Source organism: Falco naumanni, chromosome 11 (genome assembly GCF_017639655.2).
Source record: "Falco naumanni isolate bFalNau1 chromosome 11, bFalNau1.pat, whole genome shotgun sequence".
NCBI lineage: Eukaryota > Metazoa > Chordata > Aves > Falconiformes > Falconidae > Falco > Falco naumanni.
Window position 1 is genome coordinate 6,295,826 of NC_054064.1, and position 18,457 is coordinate 6,314,282.

At 43.4% G+C, this 18,457-nt stretch overlaps 1 protein-coding gene across 8 annotated transcripts in view; it reads left to right on the forward strand.

Annotated features, from left to right (window-relative positions):
* Nucleotides 1–18,457, forward strand: part of RASAL2 (RAS protein activator like 2) — a 187,249-nt gene that overhangs the window by 66,256 nt on the left and 102,536 nt on the right. For all 8 annotated transcript variants that reach the window (XM_040610596.1, XM_040610597.1, XM_040610598.1 and 5 more), the window contains exon 2: nt 17,449–17,576. In XM_040610596.1, the coding sequence (XP_040466530.1) occupies nt 17,449–17,576 (128 nt within the window). The remainder of the gene's footprint in view (nt 1–17,448; nt 17,577–18,457) is intronic.

Below are 18,457 nucleotides of genomic sequence, written 5' to 3' on the forward strand. Positions count from 1 at the left end.
AAACCCAAATTATTTGGGTTTTAGGTCTTCCCCCCCACCCCCCACTCACCCAATAATGAATGGTATAGATTTGTAATGCTAACAGTATGTGATCTAGGACTCAAAGCAATGGCATTTTAGAAGTAAACAAACACACAAGATTATATCTGTGTCCTTATTTATACCATTGCTCTACTACAGAGTCACTTGATGGCTTGCTTTAACTAATTAACTTGTATTATTGTTTAGCCTTGTGCTTTCTGTGGTGATACTTTCTCTGTGGTAGTTACTCAAGAGACTCTTTAGACCTTTCTGAAATAAATACTTCATAATCCTTTAAAACATCACTTGTTTAAAGGAAGCTGTTTGTGTAAACAACAGGCTAAAGCACAAAACTCTTGACATGTTAGCATTGAAACCAACTGTCCTCTGAGTGGTTTTGCTCTTACTATGAGGAGAACTGAAGCTAGACATCTGGTCTTCTGTGGGCGAAAGCGTTTTTTATGAGTTACGGGACCGCTTTTTCAAGTGAAGTTAGAAAATATTTTGTACAGAGAAGGTAGAGAAAAAAATTACTGAAATAGCTAGTTTCTCAAAGAAGCTCATGTTTTAGAGAGCATGCATTCACTGTCCTTATTCCTTGCAGGGAATGTGCTTATCATTTTGATGTATGCATTTGGTATAGGAGCGTCCTTCTCAAAAACAGATTGCTGAAAAACTGATGCAGAGAGGAGCCAGGTTATTGACGGTGGTATGTGAGAACAGGGAGTGAGCAAACACACTTCTCCAGCTCAAATGCATGCATTTCTGTCAGCCATCACCACACATCGCTATTGAAGCTGTCTATAGGTTTGAGACCTAGGGGATCAGTCATGTGTTGGTTTAATAGTTTCTTGTCTTTATATGGTGTTCGAATTCTAGTTTTTGAGATTTGTTTATGTTGCAAAGCTCTTTGATTCTCCTCATCCTCCCTCTCCCTTCGCCACAGACAAATCTCTCCTTCTAAAAAGCGAAATACAAGAAAGTACACTGCCAAGTCCAATGGCAAGTTGTAAGCAGACCTGCTTGTTCATTTTATGTCTGACTTTAGCTGCTTTTGCATGTTTTGTAGGAGCTGAAGTAGTTTCTTGCATCCCATACTCTTGACTACTCCTGAGTAAAACCTTTAAATCTTCTGAGATTATTGCGTACTTCTGTGATGATGGGATGGTCAGACTTCTAGCTGCATCTCACTCATCCTAAGATGTGTCACTGTAGATTTACTTCTACTTACGTCTTACGAGTTTACAATGCGTTTTCATAGAAAAATAAAAGCCCTTTTAATGTCACTCTGAAGAGCAATTTTGCTCCAACAGTCATTTAGTAACACAGATGCTTTGGCAAGCAGTTTTGATAAATTGCTACCAAAAAATCTGCCAAACTTCAAATTCTTGCGGTGTGTCTCCATCTACCTCAGCACTGCTGTTAGCTCTGGCTACACTTGTACATTAGAAGAGGCTTTGTCAACAACACTGCTCCAGGTAGTGCCACTGCATGAGCTGCATGTGAGGGGAAGAAGGTGAATACCCAGGTCTGAATAGGTCCCAGTTGCCTACAGTCATCTTCACTCAAGCAACGCTTTTTTTTTGTGTTACTGATCAAGTATATAGGCTGTGTCCTGTATAAATAGCCTGCCTTAGTAACCAGTTCCTCTGCGAGCTTTATAAAGCAATGAAGGCTTGCATGCTTAATATGCTAAGACGCTAGCATTTTCAGGCTGGGGCTGCTGAGTGTGTGGTGCTGAGCAAGGGCCGGCGTCTGGCTGCAGTGTGGTTGGCGGTAGGTTTCCTGTCAGCCCTCCTGTACCTTGATAAAACGAGTATAGTTCAAGCTACCGATGCCTTGAAATGAAAGTCCTTTCCTTTACTGAGGTGGTACTAAATGATACCGAGACTTCTTACTGAAAATAGGATGATGTTTTGAAAAGGAATGGGAGAGGAAGGGATAATCATTCAGAGTCTGCTGCACCAGAGCTGAATCATGTCTCGAGGTTGGATTTCATGATTCCTGACTGTGACTTCCACCCGCACTCGCATGTGTAACTGTCATGAAGATCTGACTCTTATTTACGATGTCTCAATGTTGGTGATGACCTATGTCAGTAAAAGCCTTTTAATCCAGACTTGTAGAAAGCACGGGGCACCTAGGAAAGTTGAATGCTTTATCAGGTGGGAGGTGAGGCCCTTGTGACTTTGTGGGGTTAGGCATTAAGAGGTTTATATATCTTTTGCTGTTAATACATAATCTCAAGGAAACAGCTCAGCTAGTCACGCTGGTACTTCAGAAAAGTCAGTGGAGTAGCAGTGTACGTAATTAACAATAGGGAAAGAGCAAGCCGACGTATGTCAGTAAGGGATGGTACAAAATTTTCCTTGTCTTGGTCCTGCAGATGCAAATCCTCTATGTGTCCAAAATCAGGCTGGTGCCCTCGGGCACGCGCGTTGGATGCTGGTGAGCACACAGCAGGGTTGGGCAGCCCCGCACTGATGATAACCAGGTGCTCCCTGTGCTGTTCCCAGGCTGGCCTAGCTCTTAGGCTCACCCATATCTGACACTGCACTGCTGGTGATTTTTTTTTCCTTCTTTTTTCCCTTCCCTTCCACATACAGAGATGTGGGTGCAGCAGCCACTGTTTTAGCTGTGCTAACAAGGTAGTTCTTAGCTGACTTATCCCCAGCAGCGAGCTCAATGCACTTTGCCACAAAACCTGCCCAATGATGGATCGTTAGCTCCTGCTTAGATATACTCTAATAGCTGCAAAAGGGGAGAACTTCTTTCCAGGAAATATGTTTTTCCTTCTTCATTGTGGAGTTTCTTCTGAGCTTTCTGTGAATGCTACATGTCTATAAAAAGAAGCGTGGGCCCTTAAATGTAATTATAAAATGCCATTGGGTTTGTCTGAGGGGAGTCGTATGTGTAGAGCTGGAGTTTTGAGTTGCTTTAACATAAGACATGAATGGCCCAAATGTACTAATTGAGAAATTTGTGTTTGTGCAGCAACCAAAACAATTCATTGTGTGCATATGTAGCATCTTGAATTTGGTGGATGCTAGCTCTACAACAGCCTAGCCGTGCTGTGCAGCATATGTGCCCAGACTTCTGACACCTTCCTACTGTTACTGTGGAAACTATAATTTATATCTCCAGACTTGTATGTCCCTGAAACGGGCTTGTTTTTCTGCTGAAGGAAAAAGGGGACAGAGTCTGCAGATGAGAAAAGAAGTATTCCTGTGCAGGATGAACCCAGCTGGTGCACTGACTGTATTTAATTTACGTGGTTGTGCTTGATGGGGAATCGCATGTTCAAATGGATGTAGATGAATTTATTTTAATGGGAAAACTCTGGGTAGATGTGCTATATATGAACTTAGACATATGGGCTTAAGGAGAAGTGTCCTGAGAAATGAAACCGTAGAATGCAAGGGGAAGAAAAACATCCGTACTGAGTCATGTATTTCTGAATTGTTGAGTACATGGAAGGGAAAAAAGTGACAGCATAGAGCCTCATCACACTCCTTCCCTGCCCCCAGCAGGCCCAGGCTGAACTGAAAACACATATAGCAATCTCTGCTCTGAATAACTTTGCATGGCTACATAATTTCAAAGAGAAATGCTTTCAGGGTGATGATGGGTTTTGTCTACATCTGTAATGTCTCATTTGTCTTTGGATACCCAACAGCCTTCGCTTTGTTTATTCGGAGATGAGCAAACATGAACCTGAATGTACTTTTCAATGATCAATGTAAATCAACATGAAAAATGGAGGTCATTATAAAATTTACACACACATATATATTTAGCAAGGTTTACTAGATTGATCGCTCCTAAACCTAGAGCTTGACTCCTCTATGTGCAGAGAATTCACAAAGAGACAGTCGTAGCCCAGGGACAGTGAAGTGTGGCCACTGATGGATAAAATAAAATTCAAGCCTGTTTGCATTTTAATGGATTTTAATCACATGACAGTTGGAAAAGAAAAATTGATTCCCCCACCCCCTCCTTTTCTTTTCATCATCGTGTCTGATTGCTTCAGGGCTAGCAAAACTAGTTCCAGGTACCAAGATACCATTTTCAGTTCTTGTACCATTGTTAAAAAAGGCTTTTACAAAGACAAGGGATGTGCTTGATCATCATTAGTCACTGAGAGCAGAATAAATAGTACTGGCCTGTAGAAGTGGCAAGGAAGGCAGAGCTTAAAGTTTTTGGCAGACTAAGTAGTAAGGAGGAAATGAACAAGATGCCATGCGTGGCTTTTATCGCCAGAGAAGTACCAAAATAAGTTTGACATCCGTCAGGGGTTTGGGGGCAGGGTACCATCCAGCTCTTAACGATGTGGAAGCAGCACCGCCTGTCTTTTACCAAGCTAAAACTCTGGAAAAAGGGAGTTGTTCCTTAATCTTTCCCTCTTTGGTGCTGCCTCTCATCTGTTTGTCATTCCTGCTGTCTGTGACAAGGTCTTCATACGAATTTTAGATGTTCTTGCTTTGTACTGCTAGTGTGGACTAGCTCTGCCTGATTCACCGCTCCCTCCTGCTGTCTTTGTGCTGAGCTTCATTCATGCTTTATCAACTGCTGCTTGTTTTATCTGAAATGCGATTCCCTGTACGATAATATTGGGTGGAATTTATCCCTCAACCCCCAGAATTAATTTTTGTTCAAGAACACCATTGCAAAGACAGCTAAGCAGGGTATTTTGTGACAATGCTGTCACTTAAAAAAAAAAAAAAAAGGTGGATGTGTGTGGAGTGGAATATGTTTCCAATGCCAAGATACTTTATAATGGGCAGAAAATAGAGAAGCTCGATTTTTTCGCCCTGTATGTTCTTTTGTTATATCACCAAGTGGTTGTTTGTGTCTGTTTATACTCTGGTTTCGTGTGTGTTTTGAAATCTCATTGTACTCAGTGGTGGAAAATTGGCTGCTTAAGTAAAGGCATGTTAAGGAGAGCTATCTACAGTAGCTGGAAGGAAATGCTTCTCAAATGTATTGTCCAAGTTGGTTCTAGTTAATAAGTCTCTTGGGTATGTGAACTTTCCTTACCTTCTCCACCCATCTTCTGGCAGCAAACAGAATTCTTAGTATTTCGATTTAAAAGTAAATTAATTAATAAAAATCTGTGCTCCCCTTGTAAATTGTTTCCCAATAGGAGCGAAATTAATTTCAGTAATAACTCATAGAATCACTTGTGTGGGTTGATTATTCCTACTGGGGCGGAACCCCACAGAACAGTAACATAAAGCAAATCTCTTCAAACTGGATGAAAATTACTATATTTATATAAAGGTTCCCTTCTCCCACTCCTCCAGACCTGGTTGGATTTATTGTTACAAAATGCAGTTGCGCAGCAGGACTGCTAATTAGGTGTTATCAGTCCTGTTTGTGCAAGGTTGTGACATATACATTTCTGTTTAGCATTGCTGTAGGAAAGACATTTTCTCCCCACTGGTTATTTATCCTTATTGGGTTCGTTTGTTCTCCTTCTAGGATTTTGGAGATGAGCACTTGTGGCTTTACCCTTCTGATTGGTAGAAGGGGGTTTGGGTTTGCTGGGGGGGCTTCATGGTGTGAGTTTGCAAAACACATGGCAGGGAAGGCATTGGGAACAAGTGTATGTTTGCGCTTAGGGGGTTTGTGGCATTACCACCGAGCATCAGATAAGTCAGCTAAAAAGCAGCATAGTGTATAACAAAAGGGTTTGTCCTCACAAGCTTTGTATTTTGCAGGTCTCGGTTAACATAGCAGGAGTAAGGAGGGAGTACTAAGTAGGTGTGGGCTTTTGGGTGTTTGGGCTGAGGATGTGAGGTTGCCTTTATTCTTCATAGCTGAGCCGACTGCAGAGAGAAGGAAACATATTAAGTAGAGGGAAAACCCAGTTGAAGAATACTTGAAATACTGCACCCTAGCTACCGATCCTTTTAATTAGCTAGCCCATCATCAAAGGATACATTAATCATGCTTACCTGGGTTTGCCAAAAGCATAGTAAACCTGTTCCGCCTGTTTTGGTGGTATCTCGGGAGCCTTGATCGCGGCATGGCTAAGGTGTCCAAACCGAGCTGGCCTACGAGAATGTATTTCCCCTGACACAGTGTTAGCTTAGCACTTGCAATTTCTCTGCCCTGGCACTGTTATTTCTTCCCACGTTGCCTCTTTCTTTCACAGTTTCCCTCAACACCATATAGAGTAAGCAAGAAGAAAGAAATCACCTGCTGTATTCAGAGATTTCAGAACAAAATTGAACTTCAATTTGCGAATACTGACATCATGTAGCAATAAGGAGAGCAAAGAGCTGTGAGCTGGAAGGCTCCTGAACCTTGCTGTGAGCCAGCGACTCGGTGTCCTGCCTTGACCACATTGGTGGTGACCTCCTTACACTTACCCAAAGTGGATTTTTCTCCTAAAGCCAGCTTTCCCTCCCTAAGACCAGGTACAATAGCTGGGTTAAATTACAAAGGGAAGCTAACCTCATATAACCTTTAGCTAAAGGTTAAAGAGTAGAGCTGATAAAAGAGGTATTACAGGTCATTACCTTGCTGTACTGGATTAAATGTAGGATTCAGATTATTTGCAATAAGACACCTCTTTGCATAAATCTAAATATGGCTAAGAATCCCCACTGCAATTATGTAAGCTCTGGTCTCCTTCCTCTAAAGTTTTGTGTCTGAACTACCTTTAAAGGATGAAAAAATATCCAGTCCCTTGTATATTAGCATTGCATTACTGAGATGTATGAAGACTTTTCAGACATTAGGGAGAAAAATGGAATGAGGAGTGTTCTGGTGCTTTTGTATGGGGTTTTGTTTTTAAGTAGGTCAAATCAACGAAATGGTGTGTAATAGCTGGTTCCAGGTTCTTCTGAAAACATTTTAAAAATGCCAGAAGGAAGGAGCGTGGGTCTTTTTCAATAGCATGGGGAGTACTGGAGGGCTTCTTTTACATTATATTTGAATCCCTTGAGGTGGTCCCTTACTAAGTCATTTGTTTTAAGTGGTTAAAATAAGAAAGCTAAGTTTAGTCTATATGCCTGCATGGCCTGGATAATATGCAAAAACCAAAAAGCACATCGTTGCAGTAGATGTAGTAGATTTTAGTGGCCTGTGAACCCTTCAACAAGGGAAATAAACTTGTCTAAGACAACAGCAGTGGTCACAACTCCTGTATTCTTTTTCCCCAAAAGTTTGTTGAAGCAAAACAAAAGAAAAGCCAGAAGAAGCACTTAATAGCTTGTGTGCACACTCAGGCTTCGAGAAATGTTCGAGCTGAAAAGAGCTGACAGAGTATGGCAGCAACAGGCTGTGCAGCGATGGCAGGGTGACCAAGCATTTAAAACCCCTAGGTAGGGGAGAGTGTCACCCGAGAGCTTTGTGATTTTTTTGTTCTTTATTTTTCCTTTATTCTTCTCTCTCGTCATGAAAACCACCACACACCGAGAGGGTTGGTTTTTTGAAACCACAGAGACGGTGTTTCTGTAGAAGTAGGTTTAAGGGAGGAGGGATTCAGCAATCCTGCCCTTGCTCTGAGAAATTCAAGTTTATGGGCTGAGATTGTTCAGATCAGTAACAATGAATATATTGGTTTTCTTGAAGGAAAACCAAAGATAACAATGTCTGAAAGAAATAGCCTGCATGATGTAATCCAAACTGCACGTGAAAGCCTGAAAGATGGTGGGTTTGTTTTTCAGTTGTTCATCTTGAACTTGTTGTGGTCACTATCTCATCACCTTGGCTGTTCCTGTGGCGGCTTCTTGTCTCAGCAGAAATGCTTCTCTGCCTTTGCTCTTCCCATACCTCCCTCCTTGGCAGACAAAGGCAAAAGGGTCTTGCTCACTTGAAACTGGTCTGTGACAGATGAATGTCAGCTGGTTGATGCCTTGTTGGCAAGGGAGGGGGGTAAAGCTGTAGTGGTGCTTTTGCCAAGCAGCTCTGTGTGCTGCTTGTGGTACACGTGTTTAGCTTTGACTGCAAGTACAGTAGTACTTTTTTTTTTTTTTGCGCACCCAAAAAATGTGCAGGGACTAAGCAGTGTTTGGTCTTAAATTGTTTTGGTTTTGTCACAGCTGCCTTGGGCCAAGGTCCTTTTTAAGTTCAGGATGCTTTCCCTCTTGTCGTCTTCCTGCACTGCTGCAAAGGATGAAGAGGGAACAGCCTAGTCTGGGTGCTTGGTGCTGAAGAGGCTGTAAGATGGAGATTAGGGGATGGTGAGAGCGAGCGCTATGGAGAAAAGAATAGGGGAAAGGGTATAGTGCTGGGTAAGAAAAGGACCACGCATAAATTAAGAGGAAAGACTGCAGATTTATTTTCTCCCACGAATAATTAACTTTTTTGCTATTCTCTATTTTCTGCTTCCTGAACCTCTCACGAAAGCCTCTCCTTGCTTTGGGGAGAAGTGTCACTTGAGAATCTTCTCAGAACTTGGCAGCTATGTAATAGGGACATGTAATCTTTTATAATCCTCTCTGCAGGTTTGTAATAACCATTTCTGTTTGGAGATTCCAAAGTGTTTTGTAGGCCAAGTGGGAATTTAACTGTGAGAGAAAAATGTACTTAATATTCAGGAGCAAAGATGAGTGGTCCTGAGCAGGGCAGGGAACGAGAACTGAATAAGAAGGAAGGAAAACCTGCTTTGTATGGTAGGAAGGGTCACAGTGATGGCTTTGAGCAACTGTGGATTATTTGAAATCTTAGGTATCCTGGGAACCAAATTGTGTTTTTACACAGATAGCAGCTTCTGTTCTGGTGATGTCATGCGATTTACAGGGCTGCACAATGAGCTGCTTGTTTGCAGGCGCGCATGGGAGGGCTGGGCTGAGCATGAAGCACACCTGCATGTTTTGTAAGGTCCCCACCTTGACTGGCTCGTGTTTTCTGGTTCCACTTGTCGAGCTATGAAGCGCGGGGGTGACTGCATGATTTGAGCCCGCTGGCACTGATCCATTCAAGAAGGTGCTGATGTCTTCTGATAGACACATCTTTTCATGCCGTCTCTCACAAACCTGGCTGGGTACAGACCATGAGAACAGGGACAGAGGTGCAGCTGAGGGAAGTGAGGATCAATTACCCTTTGTAAGTTTAGCAATCAGCTATGTGGCATGTAAGAAGCTTAGAGGAGCTCAGCAGTGTTCAAGCTAATTGGCAGCGTTAAACTGCTATTAAGAGCTCCCACACCTTTTGCTCAAAGCAGCTGCACGGTGACAGTGCGGTGACAGTGCGCTGGTGTGGCTTTCTGCTTTCTAATCAGAATTACCCTGCCAGGCCAATTTTAGCTTTATACCTAATTTTTGCTGCTGTTGCTAGCTCCTTAGCTTTCATTTTTTAGGACCTTTGCAAGAAAGCTCAAGACTGTTGGCACACTCAGCATCTGCTTGCTAAACTACTCGTAAGATTTTAAGACTTGTGGTTTCTTTTTTGGAACAACTCCATGATTTTCCCTTTTGAAAAGTAAGTCGTGGTGAAACTGCTTGCATGGTTGTGGCCTAACTGAATTTGTGCTCTTGAGCTTCTGCAGAGCGCTTGGGTACCGGGGAACACTGAGCCCTTTTAGCAAATGTTAGGGGCCGAGGGTGGTAAATGTGATAGCACAGGTCTTGGGAAAGGTTTAGTTTTTGAATTGCATGTGTTAGAGGGAAATGAGAGGGGAGATCTTGGCTGATCTTTACCATAGTCTCAGCCTTGGTGTGAAAACTACTGAGCAGAGTGGTGACGTTGCAAGTATGGGGCAGATGTACTGAGTCGGGACCAAGTTAAATTGGCAGAGCTGTCTGGGAGCTCAGCTGGGGGAGTAAGCCTGCTGTACCTTGGCTCACTGCTGGCCGTCTCTTGTACAAACAAGTCAGATCTCTCCTAGCGAAGGAACGAAGGAGTGGGAATGATGTCAGCAACAGAGAGGAGAGGCAGCAAGAGCTCATCCTTCTGGGAGATGCCAGCCTCGTTGTACAGTAGCATTCTGTATTTTGCCTCCTGCAAGTTGCAAAGGAGACAGCCCTTGGCTGGCTATTAGATATTCACTACTCTGATGGCTTAGCCCTTCCCACATAAAAATTGCTCCTGACAGTATTTTTTTTTTTTTAATGCTGAAAATCTGTAGGAAATTTAAGAATCGGGCTGGTATCTTTGATAGTAGGCAAAACATTGATGCTCACTCCTTGAGCTTTAAAGGTTAATCTTGTTTTCTCTGTGTTGAGAAATTAAGAGCAGAAAGGCGACCCTTCTCCCATCCCACCACAGATTTCATCAAAGCTTTCCAGCAGCTGGTGGAAAAAAGCTGTGCCCTTACCTGTTTGGAGAAGAGACATACAGTCCTCATTCAGAGGAGGGGAAAAAGCCCTCAAAACCTTACCCAGCAGTCGAGCAGCAGAAAGCTTCAGACTTCTCACTTCTGAATTTAAAAGAGGTTCCTTCACCCAGAGTTGGCATACTGATGGTAGGGAAATGGAAGCACACAGAAGAAGCAGAACAATTGTCACAGTGGTATTTCCGTGAGGGTACAGGGCCGGACAACTGCACCTGACTGAGCAGGTTTTTTGTGTGAATCTGTCTGTGCCTTATGAGGTTCTCTACTGGGATAATGGAAAACCAGTTTTTAGGCTGTGCCTGATCACTGCCAGTCAATAAAGAGAGTAGCGGAAAGTTAATAGGTTAGATTGGCAACATTGGCCTATACTAGAAGAAGTAAAGATCTTGTGAAGAATTCATGTTGTGGTGCCAAATACGTTGGGATCTGAGAAAGTCATGGTGCCGGTCATGGCTTCTGCCAGCTTCTAAAATAGCATTTTCACCTACTTAAGCCTTTTATGGCTTTAATCTGTGCAAAACAGATTTTTCCAGGTAGCGTTTTGGCTGTAGCCAGTTGTCGTGAGAGCTTTTGAGATCTCTGAAATCTGATGGTTTGACTAAGCTTTCGTTACCTCCTACCCGCACGCAAGATTAGGTTTCCACGCAAGAATATGGTTATCGCTGGATGCAGCTGCCAGAGGAGAGCAACTGGGTTCAGCTGGATTGAGGGCTAGTCGTTGCATGTGTAATGAAGTTTGTTGAGTGCAGCTATTAAATATAACAGAAAGAATTCACACTAGATACTTACCGCTGTAATAACATCCTACATAAATAGCGTGCCTCTCATCCCAAAGGATCTGCTCATGCTTTCTACACTTAAAATAACACCTACTTCAGCCGAGAGATCTGTTGCTGACCACGAAAATGTAGGTACCTCTTAAATGAAATGGAGCTGTGCCACACAGTGATTTAGAGGGGCAAGTGAGCAATGCTGTATCTCACAGTAGCCACAAGAAGCTTCCTAGAACACCTGCAGTTGTTGTGTTTTGTTGTGCCCATGTTGTGATTTGAAATAAAATGGCAGGATTCCTGGTTTTATTTCTATAATGTGTACTAGTCAAGTCTCTTAAGTGTGTTTTGCTTCGGAGGAGAATTAAATCAACCCTAAGAGCAGCCTGTTTTCTCTGTAGCATGTGAGTCTCTGCGTTACCACACAGAGTATGTGCTGAAATTTCCTTATCGTATTGTACAATTATTCGTGACTGTTGTATGTTCTGTGTTGGGAAATTGTGATGCTTGTCTGTACAAACTTGGAGGATGAGTGAGTGTCCCCTCCTTCTCCCAAGTGAATTTGTGCATCATGATAGGTTTTCTTTTAACAGTTGTTTCTGATAGCGTCTCGTCTGTAGTCCTGCTTGGATCAGAAACCGTTGCATATGGCTGGGAGTTGTTTGAGTAGTAAGAAATGTAAACAAAAGCTATATATATCAGCATGAGAGAAAAGTGGAAGTTGTCTTGATTGTGGTTTTCCTAGCAGACCCTCAGTAACTGACCTCTGTCGTCATCTGCTCTGTGTAAATGTGGAGAGATTGTCCCTCTCTTAGCTGAGCCAGGGTTGCTCCACCGCCTGCCTCTGCTCTGAGGGCAGTGGCGCTTGTATTCTGTTCTAAATCCAGATCCTGCAGATCATCCGAGTGTCATGCAGCTGTCTGAAATAGCTGCATATACACACACAGCTGTATGTCATGTAACTGTGCTCTTGCTGTTTATTTTCACACACATTAGTGACTTCTTCTGCGGAAATCCTGCCTTATTACAAGATGCAGATTTAAGGGAATGAACCATGTTGAGATGTGGTATATTTCCCTTTCTGCCCTGTCTTTCCTTTGAGTCATGAGTTTAGTCAGCTTTTAGAGACCTAAGTTTAGGGGAAGACTTCTAATTGCTGTTAGTCTTTGAAGCTTCGTGTCAATAGTAAGGCTTGTTTCAGCTTCTGTTCAACTGCTTGATGAAGGTTCAGACTGATTATTTGAGCTGGACTGCGTGGTCACACACAGCTGGGTAGGTTGGGGTACTGACAAGCTCTCAGACAACAGCACTTACCTAAAGTTCTCTGAGTCCTGTCTCTATGGTAAGTACATAAAACACCATGGAAACACAGACATTGGGCAAGTAGACCTGTTGTCAAAAGGTGTTAGGGCTCCTACTAATCTCTCTTCGGGGGGGAAAAAACCTCCCTGCATACAGACTTGGCCACTGCATTAGTTACTCAGCTGCTTGGCAGCTCCTCTTTGGAAATACTAGGAACATAATACGGACCCTAATAAAGTTGATGAAAATTTGGCAAGTACTTCAGTAAGCCCTTGATTTCACCGTAGGAAGAGTGTGGTTCAAAAAAGGAGCTTTGACATGTGCCAGGGGTTGAGCTTGTCATCACTGGGATAGAGGTTTATTTGTGTTTTTATTGATGGTAGGTAGAGAGCGCTTTTTGGCAAAGAGACCGAAGGCATGAATTTACCTTTAATGTAGTTTTGTTGGCTTGATTTCGGCTAATTCTGTACTTCTCACTAGCTCTGAAGAGGAGAGGAGAGGAGATGCTGCTCTTCTGGTTGTAGAAGAGCGACAGCTAAATGGGGACTAAATGATACTGAAATGCCTGTCATCTTTTGGAAATTTTCCGCTTCTGCCCATTGCCTGCTTTTTGGAAAATACTCTCCACTGGCAAATGGATTTGGAATTTTTATAAAAATAATTGTTGCATACTTGCAATGGAAGATTCAGAGATGTTCCCATCTGATAGCAGTAGTACTACTCCCTAAATGCTGCTGAACTGCTGTCAGTTTTTGTAAAATGTTTTAGTCTTTCTGTTGGGATCAGCTTGGAACTGGCTGGCTGCTTCTTCCCTTGTTCCCTTGCCCTGCACCAGTCAACACTTTTTTATTGTTGTTAGGTGGTTATGGCATAACTGTTCCTCCCCCCCCCCCCCCCCTTTATTTTTTTTTTTTTAAATAAGCTCTGTAGTTAAAGAATAATAAGGTACGAGTTGTCATTTGGCTGAGAGAAATGGAGCTTTGTGAATATTTATAACATGCTTAATAATATTTCAGACCCCTGAGGAAAAACAATGCAGTTTCCAAACTAGCTATGTGGCAGGCGGGCAGCGATGCGCTTCTCAGTTCAAGCAGGGGAGGATGTACTGAAAAGGGGATTTTTTCCAAGCTGTTACTTAACTGATATTAGCATTTGAAGGCACATAAGGCATGACCTTTAATCCTGTGTGTAGACTAACTGATCTGCTTGCTTGAATGCCTCATTGTAGTGATGCAGAATGGAAAAGATTGCATCAGACCAGAGAAAGAAATCTTCTGTCACCAGAACTTGCATATTTAGGTGTGTGGCTACATGAGCCTATCCCACGTGTAACATCTGCACACTCGGAGCTTTCAGATTCACCTCCCTGATCTCTCCTCCAGCTCCTGCCCAAAATGGCATTCATCAGTGAGTTACCCTCCAAAGCACAAGCCTTCCTGTATGAGCCCCCAGGTGGGAAAGGACAGCCCTGACTTTTTTGGCCTTTCCCAAAAGCGTAAGGGGTCCCAGTTACACATGGACTTTTGCCATTCGCTTCCGCAGCAATTCAAACAGTGGTGGTAAATTAGTTTTATGGGGCATTAGTGGAAGAAGTTGGTGGGTTTTATTGCATTCACGTGAAAAGTTGGAGCCAAGAATGTAAAATGAAAACTGAAGATAAAGAGTACCAGAAAGCAGAACAGGGTTTGTGAAGTGACCAAGCGTCTATGTGATACTGTGTAAAGTCCCAAAGAGTCTTCAGTCTAAACTGGTAACATACTTCAGAGTTAGTTTTGAAGTTACAGCTGTTGCGAGAGGCTCTGAAGAGGTCAACCACGCAGGAGGGCTAGGCGAGAAATAGTTTAAATAGGTGGGACAAATGCACCCAAGTTATCCTGCAATTTTTGTTGCAGTGAGTTTTCTTGTAATGTGTATTCAACATCCACCTAGTTTTCAAGATGGGCTTGCACCATCAGCCTTGGGGAGAGGACTGAAGTCCTGGGATCTGCTACATCAGAAAACCAGCTTGCAAGTGCTCCTCTTTCTTGAAGAGAGTGCTTGGTCAGCCTGCAGGGGTGGTGGGGCTGTGTCCCAACATGTGTTCAAAAGGATACCAATACAAACACAAAATATTAACGCTGTGTGTTCTCTGGTGGTGATAGACAGCTCCAGACAGAGATGGCATGTTACTCTGCCAGCAGCCTGTGGAAAGCTGTTCCAACGTAGCCAACCCACTTGGCAGCAGAGTCGTGGCTGGCCTGCAGCGCCTGATGACTCAGTTTAAGTCCTGGAGTTGTTATTGCAGTGGAAGAAGTCGTTCTGTTCTTTAATTCCTTTGTGCAGCCCGTAGATCAGTTGGATGGTATCCTGCCAAGGCCTGTAGTTAGTAGAAATTATAATGTTAAAGTCTTTTGGGGCTGGGTGAGTCGTGACTGTAGATTCTGCGTTGGAGCTAATGGTCCAGAAGGTTTGGGGTTTTGCCATGAGAAAGTCTACCAGCAGTTCAAAATATAGTTTACGTGGTTGTCGCTCAGTATAGCAGCTGGAGGCACTCTCTTGCTGCTAGCCCACCCACATAAGCAGGACAGGGCATGCCTTCATCCTTTTATTCCCTTGGTGATTTATCATGTGCTTTCATTACCCAAAAGACTGAATCCCTAGAGCTCTGGCATTCCCATTTCTGTTGCGCACTTGTGCTGGGAGCTCGTGGCTTCATCCTGCTCGCTCGTCTTCCCTCTGTCAGCCCCGTTGCTCGTAGGTTTGTCTTGCTTAGGCATGGGTAGGGTTTGTGAGCTGCTGTTTGGGAAACCAAGGTCTAAGCAGGAACAACAGTGGTTTTGTTTTGTGTCTTGTCAGGGTTTTGGTTGGATGCCATGATAAATAGGAGTGGCAGTTGTGCCAGAAATCTACCTGGAGGGTTAATGTCCGTAAGATGGACAAATAACGTAACTTGTGAGAAAGTTGTGTTCCAGCATTTTACACAAATCCACTTTTGCTTCACAGAGATTGTGGTGGTTTCCCTTAATCGTGGTTACACCTAAACAGAGTTTCGGGCAATTTCAAGGCACATGGTGTTGCTTGTCACTATCGGAACACAAGCTTTGTTAGGAGGGGTAGCAGTGTGGAGCCTGATTCTGATTTGCAGCTTTTTCCCTGAACGATCTCAAGTGAAATGAAGGGAGCAAAGGTTCATTTGTTATTCAGAGCAGTGTTAGCCATGCAGTCCTCTTCTTTTTCTTGCTTAAAAGTACGAGATTGCTTGCTTCAAGCGTTCTTCTGAGTGATCACAAAAATCCTAATGCAATACCAGGCTGAAACAGGTACTGAAAGCCATCTTTTGAGTTAATTCTCCAGCGTTAGAAGTCGATGCGTTCCTTTACATGCAGAGGAAAAGCTGCTGTGGCCAAAAGAGCATGAAGATGTTGCAGCTTTTTTAGCAGTGAAGTGGGATTTGGCATACACCAGGTCTGCAAGGAGTGCGGTCGGTTGGAGGGGCTGGTTACTCAAACCTTAATGCTCGCGTTTGGAGTTAGTACGTACCGCTTCTTCCCCGCAGCCGGGGAGGTGCTGGGTGTTTGAGGATTCGCTGGCCTCTAGTGGTGAAGCTGGGTAGAAGGTACGAGAAGCAGCTGTGCTTGGCTCTGTGCGAGCACTGGGTTAGCCTGCATACTAAAAGGAAGCTAACGTGGTTTTAAAATGGTTTTCAACATCCCTTTTGCCTAACGGGCTCCTGAAATACGTGAAGAAGGGCCCAGGTGCCTCTGCAGCAATTCCCGGGATTTTTGTAGCGTCTGTTTTAGACCCCTTAGAGGTCGTCCGGGGACTTGAGGAGTCTACAGCATGTACATTGAGAACGATTGCTTTTTAGATCGATGCAAGTAAAGTTGTATAAAACTAAAATGCAAGATAAAAACGAAACTTAATGTTAGAAAGCAACCAGAACTTAATCTCAAACAGAAAGAGATGACTTGAAGCTGTTCTCTAAATGTATATAAATGGTGCCACCCATGGCTCTGTTGCATACCACCTCTTGTCTATTATTCATGTAGCATTGCTATCTGCTGTAAAGAGATTTTTATAAGTTGACAACCTGAATTCCCAGGGTGGCCGCCTTTGCACCCAGTCCTCTCATCGCAGTGACAGTACCTCGCTGCTCCATGGCGTTCTCTGCTTTTGGGTTTGGCTGCTGGGCAGTGCGGTCTGTCTGCTGCGCTTGTTCATGTGCTTCCCCCTCCCAGTCTTGGAGGAAACTTCTTGGTAGCGAGAGGTGCGATGTGATACGTAGCTCAAGACTGAGAGACTTAAGGGAAATTGATTTTAAAAATAATTTTTAAAAGATCAGCGCTGAGAGCCAAACAAGTTGGATTTTGGTTTGGGTTATGGTGGGGGGTTTTTGTGGTGTTCTGGGGGCTTTTTTTGGGCTTTTTTTGGGGGGTGGGGTGGTGGGTTTTTTTGTTTGTTTTAGGTTAGTTGGTTGGTTTCTTCGAGGTTTTTTCACTATAGTGGCTGTGGCTAAATGAAAATGCTGGAAGGCTCCTATCTGTCACAATTCAGTCAAAGAGATTCCCTACCAAAAGATGCTAGTAAGCACTTCTCAATTAAACTTTCATCCCTTTAATTTCTGCCCCCCCCCCTTTTTTTACAAGTCTGCCTTCCTTGACCCCCATCTGCTTTCCTATGTCTCTCTATACTTAGTCTCAAATAACCTAGTTTGTTAAGATTTAAAGCACATTGAAAGCCCTTACCCCTTTTAGGTTTTGAGAAGGGAGCGGAGGGAAGATTAAGTTTTCACGAGAGCTCTTCGTCCTGTCTTTTGGTTGTATTTCAGTCTTTGACAAAGACATTTATATTCATCTTGAGTATTGCCATTTTTGTAAGCCATGCTATAGATAAGTATTCATAGTGTATCTCACATAGCGTTCCACATGGGTGCCTCCCAGGATTAGCATTTTGTCTTTTAATGTGCTGAAACAGGCGCTGTGAAGTACGGATTGCAGTTTTGCTTCACATCTAGCTGCAGAACAGCAAAAGCAAAGGAGGAGGTTCATGACATATGCTAACGCTTCTGGCATCACGGTTTTCTGTTCACAGATGTGAAAGGACCACCTACACACCGACTGTCCTGCGGCCAGTCCCCCTACACTGAAACGACAACATGGGAGAGGAAGTACTGCATCCTGACGGACAGCCAGCTGGTACTGCTCAACAGGGAGAAAGAGGTGAGAGAAGTTCACGTTGGCTACTCAGAATTTACTTTCTGGCCTTTATCGGTAAAATGAAAAGGCAGCTTTTTTCATCTCCCTCTTATTTTGCTTGTGAGTCTAGCGGAAGATGTGAAAGGAGGGGAAAGGGGAGCTAACCTGTTCCGTGTATGGATGGCAGGGCGTGCACGGTTATAATCCAGCTGGTCCAGATGCTGGTTGCATGGAAGAGGTGACAGCAAACTGTGTGCATCCAGAACTCCCTCCTGGAGTTTTACAGCCTGTGTTTAAGTCTGTCGCTACATCTTCCTGTGTTATTGCTGCTTTTAACAGTAGTTAAAGTTACCACAACTATGTAAACCTACCTCCTCGCGGCGGTGCAGACATAAAGGTGGGGAAAAAGGGGTCTGTCTGTGTTTCTGTTGGACTGCTGGGCAGAGAAGGTGTGTGCTACCTTCACCTTGCTGCTGTCACAGGGTAAATTGTTTGAGGCAGAGCTTTGCCCTCCCTTGCTAGATGCAGCAAGGAAGATTGGGTGCCTCCTGACGTGGATACTCAAAGCTATTGCAACCATCTTTGCTTTAATTATAAAATTAATGTGTGTATGGTGGGTATGTGTGTGTAGCATGTAGTACTTGGCATTGTGCCTAGCCATGAAGGTAGTGTCAATGTGGTTAAAGAATAGGAATGTTTTAGTTAATTGCAATGCTGAACAAACAAATGCTGATAATCCCCTTCTCCTAGACTACGCTATCATATTTTTTCTTGTGATATTTGATGTCTACAGACTGCCACGAATACATGAGCTTTAGAAGCATTTGATAATGCTCCTAGATTTGTTTGTTTGTTTAATTATTCTGCTGTAGATTTACCCTGTTTAAAAATAAATATTTCAGGAG